The sequence below is a fragment of the Colobus angolensis genome, unplaced genomic scaffold (genome assembly GCF_000951035.1).
Source record: "Colobus angolensis palliatus isolate OR3802 unplaced genomic scaffold, Cang.pa_1.0 Scaffold381, whole genome shotgun sequence".
Lineage (NCBI taxonomy): Eukaryota > Metazoa > Chordata > Mammalia > Primates > Cercopithecidae > Colobus > Colobus angolensis.
Genome location: NW_012117166.1, coordinates 2212441 through 2222007, shown reverse-complemented (window position 1 = coordinate 2222007; position 9567 = coordinate 2212441). Strand labels below are relative to the sequence as shown.

Sequence of the window (9567 nt, the reverse complement as noted above, 5' to 3'; positions counted from 1 at the left end):
GGGTTTTATTTTAATTGTGATAAAATACACATAACATAAAATTCACCATCCTTACCATTTTTAAGTGTACAGTTTAGCAGTGTTAAGCACATTCACATTTTTGGGTAACCAATCTCCAGAACTCTTTATCTTGCAAATCTGAAAATGCTATACCCGTTAAATTCCCCATTCTCCCCTTTGCTGAACCCCTGCCAACCACCATTCTACTTTTTGTCTCTATGAATTTGACTACTCTAGGTACCTCATATAAATGAAGTCAGACAATATTTGTCTTTTTGTGGACTGGCTTATTTCACTTGGTATAATGTTCTCAAGGTTCATCCATGTTGTAGCATGTGTCAGAAATTTCTTCCTTTGAAAGGATGAACAATATTCTTCTGTATGTATCTATCACATTTTGTTTATCTGTTCACCCATTGGGGAACACTTGGGTTGCTTCCACCTTTTGATTATTGTGAATAATGCTGCTATGGACATGGATGTACAAATATCTCTTTGAGAACCTGCTTTCAGTTCTTTTGGGTATATTTCCAGAAGTAGAATTGTTGGAGCATATGGTGCCTTGTGATATTTTAATAGCATAGTTTTAATATCTTTTTAAATGTATTCTGTTTATTGGCCTATTTGAGATTTCAACATCTTCTATGCTCAGTTTTGATAATTTTCTACTTTGCTTGAAGTCATCAATTTCTTCCAGGTTTTTACATTTATTTTCATAGGCTTACTCATATTATTGTTATAATTCTTTAACCTTTTCTGTACCTGTGATATATCTCTTTTCTTATATCTAATATCATATATCTGTGCTTTATTTTCTTAACTAGGTTTTCATGGAATTTTTTTTTCCATTTTGTTAATCTTTTCAAATAATCAAGTGTTGGTTCTAATTTTCCCTTTTAATTACCTTTTCTATTACTTGTTTATTTTCTATTTCATTATTTTCTGACTTCATTAATTTTCTTCTACTTTTTTGGTTCAGTTTGTTCTTTTCTAATTTCTTAGATTAAATATCTAGTTCATTTGCTTCCAGTCATTTTTAAAAATATTTCAAGCATATGAGGCTATATTTCTTCCTCTGAGTACAGCCGTGTTCCATAAGTTCTGTCTGATATGCTGTGTTCTCTATTTTCATTACTAGATTGGTAATTTCTATTTTGATCTTATTTTGATCCACTACTAATTTAATAGGATGTTTCTTAATTTTCAAGCAGTTTATGCTTTTAGCTTTGAAGTTGGCTTCGTTTGACATTAATATTGCTGTTTCTACTCCCTCTCTGCTTGCATTTTCTTGGTCTATCTTTGCCCATTGCTTTATTTTCAGTCTCTTTGTCACCTTGTTTTGGGAGTATTTCTTGTAAACAGCATGTGGCTGTATTTTATTTTTAACTTGCTCAGACAATCTGTTTTTTGATAGGGAAATTCACTCTCTTCATGTTTACTGTAACATACTGATATACTGACCTCCACTGCCATTGGGAAAAGCTGGCGGTTGCACCAGGGACAGCTCCCCTATTATTGTTCTGATCCATTCTTGCTCACACAGCCTTTCCCTTCATGCCAGTCATGCAGCTAAGACAGGTTGGAACATAAAGGCAAAAAAATGCCGAATACCAGATCCCACAATTTTACGATAATTAGCCCCAAATTCTGATGTTCCAATTCTCTCCAGGACCTTCCTCTCCAAATAGTTGTGAGACCTAGGAATGCTTACCCGTGTGACCCAAGTGCCTTCTGGACACCACTAGATTTTGAGTTCTGCATAGTCATTTTCTCTCTGGCAATCCCAGGGTTGGGAGATGGGGGATGATGGATTATGAGAAGAGATGCCGTCTGTATAATTAGAGCTGCTGCCTGATACTCTTGCCATCTTGCCTGAGCTGCTGTTAATGCCACCAAGTTGCTGATCCCAGCTGCTCTTTTCCTCTTGGCCCAGCAAGGTGACACCTCAGCTTCTAATGACCAGCTGTTTCAGAGGGCCTCCCATAGCCAAGCTGCAGGGCTCCTAGTGACCCAGTTTCTCATTTGCACCACTGCCCTCTTCTTCTCAGAGTGCTGATCAGGGGTGAGTTAGGCCCCACCTTGCACCATACTTGGAACTATTATTCCCTTAAACTCCTGGCCTTTCTTCTCAGTCTAGTCCACCCATGAGGATCTCCTCTCATTGTCTCTCTGCCAGTATGGCCCCCATTGAGGATCTCAGTCCTCATGATAGATCTGTCCCTTTCTCAATCCCAGCTGTGGACTGAGTTCAGTGTCTTTCACCAAGAGCTGGGGCCCCATATAAATGCAGAGATAGGGCGGGGCATCTGCTTCATTATCCGTGATCACCTCTTGATGTTTACACTCTCTGAACTTTCTCTTTCTCTCTATGAAAACCAGGATGCTGGTCTTTTAAGAGCTCACATAGGCCCTTGCTGCAAGTGATGGTGGGAACAGGGAGTCTGGGTGCTTACGCCTCAGGCTGGCTTCTCTGAGTGTGAACTCTGGCTAAGCAGAGACACCCAATTGCAGGGCCCTGCTAGTCTGTATGGTGCCTTTGTGCAAAGTAGCAAAAGGTGTCCTCTTTGGGTGGGTGCAGTCTGTGCCAGCTACATGGCTTGGAGGGTGAAGGGGTACAGAATTTCAGGCCCTACCAGATGCCTTAGTACGTGGAATAGCCAGCACCCATCTAGGCAGTCACTCCTGGGGAATTGAGAGCAGCTGATTTGGGAGATCATTCTGAAGAGTCTCTCTGAGCACTCCTCCTTTCTTCACCAAATTAAATATAATTCGTGCAGTCATTTCACAAACTTTCCCAGACACTATGTGGGTCTGTTTGGGAGGATGGAAGAGAGTGGGAGGAATCAGGATGAGCTCCCTCCCTTCTCTCTACCCCTCAATCAGAATGTGCTTTGATAAGTGGGGGCTTGGGGACAGTATAAGGGTGACTAACTGCACCTCCCTTACCAATTAAATTTTTAAAAAGCTGCTATGGAAGGAGCGAATATTAGTTTCCTGATTTATAAAGCCAAATGGATTAAGCTCATTCATTGCCCGAGGAAACAAAAAGGAAATCTTCAATACCTCTGTGCACATTGAGAATGGGAACAATGCCGGTCTTTAGAAAGCAGAAACCTAATTTGGGGGAATCAATTACCCTCTGTGTCCCTGCCTCTGTGGGCTCTCTCACTGGCTCTCTCAATAGATTTCCTGGGAGGTAAAATGTGGAGAAGTTCATCAGCCATAGGCACACCCTTGGCACAGCCTTGAGACAGGAGGTGAAGAATTAGGTCTAGGGTGGGTGGAGTTGGGGGTTCCTGGGCTCAAGGGTGGGGTGGGGAGGGTTTGGGGATAAAAGTTGAAAGTGGGGGCGGTATTGAGAGGGACAGTGAGAGGGCAAAGTGGGGGGTGATGGTGGGAACCTGGGGTTTATAACTGAAGGAGAGCAAAGCCCAGCCGAGGTCTGAACAGGTGACCGGGTGGAGAACACTGTGGCCCAGCCTGGGTCCAGAGTCACCACCGCCCCCTGATCCTCTTGGATTTCTCCTCTGTGATCTGCACTTTCCCCCGTGGGGCTGAGCTTGCCGCGGGGAATGGCTGGGCAATAATGAAAAAAAAAGAAAGGCGATGGGGCGCCTGCCACGGTAGCCGCGGAGTCACATTCACAAAATCACACACACAAGCACTCTCACGATCTCATACACATTCCTGTGCCAGGTCCCAGTCCGGGCCCACAGTCCCCAGACCTAGAGTCACGCCCAGCCTGGCGCACTCGTTCAGAATCACAGGCACGGAGCCCACACTCCCACCCGCACACACACACCCGCAGTCGTCCTACCCCCACCCTTGTCTCGAGCTCACACAGTGGCTCACCACCCCACACAGCCCTCACTCTGGCATGCGAACACACACACACACACACACACAGCTCCTCACACGCACACACTCCGGCTGTGCTTTTGTGTTTTGTCAGAATTAATGAGAAAAGTTCCCGTGCCCTGCGGGTAATTAGTGTCCTTGGAGTTAAATAAGCTAATGGCGGGCACCTCTGGCCCAAGCAATTATGTTTCTGTATTGAATAATTGATTCAATGGGGGGGAAGGGCCGCTAATCAGATCTGAGCATAATGAATTGATTTAATTAACAGGGGAATCTGAGGGGCCCTGGGAAATGCAGCCTTCGCTCGGCTGAGGCTAGCGCGGCCCGCACCGAGGAAGGACGCGCGCGCGGCTCAGGCTCCGGCTGCGGCTCGGCCCGGGCAGCGGCTGCTCGCTAGGCTCCCGCGATCCCGGCCTGGCCGTCTCGACCCCTCGCCGGCCCCCTAGTCCCTCCTCCTGCGCTCCCTGCCAGCGGGGCTGCGCTCCGGACTCCGGTCGGTCTGCCCCCGTCGGCAGCCACGGCTCTCGGGACCTGGCACCAGCGCTGGGCCGGCGGGAGCAGCGCAGGCGGCAGGAGTCGGAGCCGCTAGCTCCTCAGTGTCCTCGGCGCTAGTTCGGTTGGAGCCTCCGGGACCATGGTGTTGGACCAGGAGGACGGTAGGTGCCCGGCGCGCGGGGCTAGGGGCGCGGGGCGGAGACTGCGGCGCTGGCCCTGCGGAGTCCACCCCGCTAGCGGTGGCAGCGCCCTCAGCACCCGCGGGCCGCCTCCGGCTAATGGGTGCCTTCCCGGAAGCGCGGCGGCTGGATGTGTGCGCCGGTGCCGGGGTCGGCGGTGCCAGGCTCGGCGGTGCCAGGCTCAGCGCCCGGGCTTCGTCGGCGGGATTAGGAAGTCTCCCGGTCCCAACGAGGCCGCCAGCCCTGCGCGCTCCGGCCAGGAACTTTCTCACGGACTCTTGCAGACTTGCGGGCATCCGGAGGGCCTCCGCAACCCGCACCGCGGGCTTCCAGGCAGTGCCCACTGCCAACCAGTCTCCCAGCCTCTCTGGGTGTCTGCACGTTCCCCTTCCGCACCCTACTGCGGAACGGATCCCCGTGGGAGGGTAGGGGTGCCCACAGATCCTGCAGGTGCAGGGGTGAGGGTGCTGTCAAACCAGCAGTGTCCCCGCGGTCTGGCAATCCATAGCTTCGGGATGGGTGACATTGCCTTCGCCCCTGGCAGGGCTGGGGAGGGAGCTGCCATCAGTTCACCCAGCCTGGTATGTTGGGAAGTGCCACGCTGGCTGGGGTAGGTGGGTGGGCCATCTAGTCCAAAATATCAGGTCCAACTAGAGGTGGTTTCACCTTGAAGTTAGTGAAGTTTAGGGTCCTTCAGGTTCCTTCAGCTGCCAGGTCCTTGGTGGTAATTTGGTATTAGTAGGCTTGTAGTCCTTTTCTTAAAGAGCCCCACGCCCAAACTGCAGTCAGCTTTGGACCTCACAAAATTTCCATCCATCCCTGGGTCCAACTCCTACACTTTCCACTGCCAGTCTCTTGGAAGAACTCACAGCTCTGGCTGACCCAGAGACCATCGCCACCGAGGCTGGGACAATCCCTTAGTGCCTGAAGGATGAAGTGCTGGGGCAGGAAGCTGGGAGGTTTGGGATTGAGAGGCAGCCTGGCCTTCCTCTCTACCCTAGCTAGTCCCTTGACCCACCTTACCACCACTCACTATAGTGATCAATTGTCCTTGTTTGCTCAGGGCGATCTCAATTTGAGTACTGAACATTCTGCATCCTAGGAAACCCTTGAGTCACAAGGCAAACTTGGACAGTTGGTCAGTGGGCACCCACAACCTTTTCAGGGCTGTGGTGCAGGGGTAGGGGAGATTTCTTTGCTATGGTGCAGATTTGGCTTGGGCCTCCATAAGGCCTAACAATTTATAACTGCAGCTTACAAGGAGATCTGTCCAGGCTCTCCAGAAACCAAAAGAGGAAAAGTTTGCCGACTGTGCACTTCTTCACTCCAGCGGGTTGCAGATTTCTGTGCATTGGCTGCTTTTGTGTAAGTAGGGGGAAGGGCAAGGCATCTGAACCTGGCCAGCAGGTATCCTGATTACACTGCGAAGTCTGTAGGTTTACTCTGTCCTGTCAACTGTGGTGGCCACAGAGAAGGGGTCCTCATCACCCCAATACCTCTCTGAGCATCACCTGTGTGGCTAGCCTGTAACTCCATCTTGGAGGCAGCTGCATTGTGTTGGGCGCAGGCCCTCTGGCTGAGGCACATCTGACGGTCTCCACCAAAGAGTTCTGGAATATCTAGTCTGCCTGGGCCCTCAAGCCCTGCGTCCCACTATCTCCCACCCCCACTCCTAATGCAGGAACTCTTCCTCAGGACTTTCCTCCCAGGTGGAGGGGCAAATTGCTGGGACCTGCCCAGATATTTGTAAGACAGCCAGTAGCATCCGCTTTCTCCTCAAACTAACCTTGGGGATTGGTAGCTGTCCTCTCCCTGCCATCCCCAGCGGCATTTCAAGGGCATTTTGGAGCACTCTTGGCTTGTCGAAGTGAGAGTACATGCTCATCACCTGTGGAATGTGTTGGGTGAAAACTACCTCCCGCAGCCCCAGGGGATCTGAGGATTCCACTCTGGTGGTGTGGGCATGTCCCTGGACCTAGAAGCAGCTTGGGTGGGGGGAGCATGGGGGTGGGGCGCGTATGGGGGTGGGAGTTACTTGCTTGCCCGTGAGCGTGAGCGGAGAGAGGACATCAGATGGGATGAGTGATGTTCCTATCTGCCTCTGTCAACCCAGCAATCCCCTTCCTGGCTGGAAGCTTAAGCCACCCAAACCCTCCAAGACTTGCTGTGAAGGTTCCTCTCCAGATCAGTTTGGGAGTACCATGCTCACAACTGGGGGTGCAGAAACAGCCACCTGTGGGCACACACAGCCCCAGTCCATTGCTGAGCACCCCAGGCCTGCTCTGGTCTCTAGGTTTGGGGCACAGGGCCCTGACTCCCCAAAGAGATGCCAGCCATGTGGCTGCCAATTAGGTACCTTGGAGGCTGAGGTGAGCTGGTATTCAGACAAACTCACGGACAAGAGAGTAGAAGAGTGGCCACAGCTAACCCAGTCCTGGTGTGTGGGTCAGGGCCAGTCCCTGAAAGTGAGGAGAAGCCGCCCCTGGAGGTCAGTAGTAAGGCTGCATGCAGCCCCAATGGAGTGAATGCCTCCAGTAGCACAGAGGTTTCTACAGCAAGAAGCTGCCATTTGCCAGCCTGTAAGGCCCTGTGCTTGCCAGCTCTGGCGGTTGTGAGGGGCTGGCACCAAATATGCCAGTGGCAGCGGTGCCAAAGCCTCCCTCAGACCCTGAGGGCATGGGTCTGGCAGCAGTGGCAGGGGAGAGATCAAGCTCGTAGTCCTGAGGCATGCTGAGTCTGAGCAAAATGATATATTTAACATCAAATATACTCAAGGACTATTAGGATTAAGTATTCAAGATGAGGGGGAAAGTGAAACCCTCTGAGCTGCAGATGAGGCATCTCATTAGAAGCAGTGCATTTCTGTTTTCTCAAAGCCTGACTTCCATGCCTAGCAGAGAGGAAGATGGCTGCAGACCCCTGCCCCCAACCCCTGTCAAGCATTGGGGCCTCCCAGGGTTTAAGGGGTAAGACCTAGCCTCCAGGTCTCCTTCAAACCAGATAATCTCCCCCAAACCCCCTGCATTGTCTGGAGTGCCACAGTTTACAAAGCATATTAACATGCATTAGCTCACCTGATCCCCACAACAACCATAGATGCAGGAAGAGTAAGTCCCCCACTTCATAACCAGGAAAACTGAGGCCCAGATAAAGAAAGAGACTTGCTAAGGTCCACTGTTGGTAATTGGCAGAGATGAGATAAAATCCCAACTGGTGGCCCTTCAGCCCCTTTCCCTTTCTCTGGGTCTAGTCCTCAGAAGTGATTGCCAGGACCAAGCCTCCAACACATCTGTCTGGAGCCCTCCTTGAACTGGAGAAAAATCATTATTTCTATCCCACCCAGGAACTCTGTACTGTCTAGGCAAAGAAAAAAGACTTCGGATTTAAAAGTAGGTGGCCTTCCGGCCAGGCACAGCAGCTCACGCCTGTAATCCCAGCACTGTGGGAGGCCGAGGTGGGTGGATCATGAGGTCAGGAGTTCGAGACCAGCTTGGCCAATATGGTGAAACCCCGTCTCTACTAAAAAAATACAAAAATTAGCTGGGCATGGTGGTGTGTGCCTGTAATCCCAGCTACTTGGTAGACTGAGGCAGAAGAATCACTGGAACCTGGGAGGCGGAGGTTGCAGTCAGCCAAGATCACACCACTGCACTCCAGCCTGGGCGACAGAACGAAACTCCATCTTAAAAAAAAAAAAAAAGAAAAAGAAAAAAGAAATAAAAGAAAAAAGTAGGTGAGTAGGTTGCCTTCCTAGGGTAGGCAGCCAGAATATCAGCCCCAGGATTCTGGGGAGAAGCAGGGTCCAGGACAAGAGATGGACACTATCTCTTTTCCTGCCTTATGAGTTACAGAGCAAGAATTGTCAATTTCATAATAGTAGCAGGAATCTTTGTTTTGTTTAGTGCTGTATCCTCAGTGCCTTAGAACTGTGCTTGGCACATAATATATGCTCAGTAAGTATTTGTAGAATGAGAAAGGCTTTCAAGGCCAGGCCTTGGCTTACTTCGAGAGAAATTGAGATAAGCTCTCCCACTCCATGGAGTCAGGATGCTTTTGGGGATGCTGCTGGGGTCAGGAGTAGTGCTGTAAGACTCAGGGTAGGATTGTTTGTGCCCTGAAGACAGTTAACTTTGCCAGACAATCCGGGAAGCAACCAAAAACCCAGGGAAGAGCTGGTAGGAAGGGAAAGGATGTGATCAGAGAAATACTGCGTGAAGAGGAGACAAAAATCAAGGCTGAGGGCCTGGAAGTAAAACATGGGGTGCATCCTCCTGACAAACGTTGAAGACCACGACTCTGGGATCCGAGGAGAGACGCTCACTGGACCTGGAGGCCTCCAGGTGGCGCTGCGGAGCCGGGCAGCCGTGCGTCTCCACTCCCCCATTAACCCGGGAGGGAGGGGGCCTCGGGAAATGTGTGCATTTATTCAGTAGCAGGAGTGCAAACCTCATACATTGAGGGAGAAAGGCAGCGGGAGACGGCCGCGAGATTCCCCCATCTCTTTGAATATAATTTTAGATTGAGATTCAGATTAAATCCGAGGGGAAAACACTTTATGAGGCTGAAAGCTGTGTCGTTGCCAGAGCCAGGGTTATGAGCTATCAAATGCAATTACATTAAGACAGATTATACTGGGCAAATTGAGCCATTTAGAAGGTGAGAATCAAAGAAACGGCTCTGATCCTCTTTTCCCCCTTCTCTCTCCCTCTCCCTCTCTCTCTCTCTAAATTGCAGTTCGTAGTTCCTTGCAATTCTGAGGCACAAAAGTAGGTGAGACTGCTTTTGTATCTGCGAAGTGCTTCACTCCTGAATGTAATTCTAGCTGAGTGCAATCTAGGTTAAGAGCCGGACAAGCGGGTAATTAGAGCCCGCTAGCTGCCCGAGGACCAGCCGCCCCGCCGAAGCGCGCCCGGAGTCAGCGCCCTTCTCCCGGCCGAGCCTAGCTGCGGCTGGACACGGAGCGCCCGAGATGATGGTGCTGGACAAGGAGGACGGTAGGTGGCGGGCCGGGGTCTCGACGCCCCTCACCCCCTCG

General features: G+C 50.6%; 1 protein-coding gene across 3 annotated transcripts in view; it reads left to right on the top strand.

The window, feature by feature from the left end:
- Positions 1-4312: 4312 nt before the first annotated feature.
- Positions 4313-9567, top strand: part of LMO1 (LIM domain only 1 (rhombotin 1)) — a 44402-nt gene continuing 39147 nt past the window's right edge. For 2 of the 3 annotated variants that reach the window (XR_001003154.1, XM_011954377.1), the window contains exon 1: positions 8982-9526. Coding sequence is in view for 2 of the 3 variants with exons in the window: in XM_011954377.1 (XP_011809767.1) it covers positions 9502-9526 (25 nt within the window). In the remaining variant the exon portion in view is untranslated. Of the gene's footprint in view, positions 4515-8981; positions 9527-9567 lie in introns of those variants that run through there. The other variant, XM_011954378.1, reaches the window with a different exon arrangement.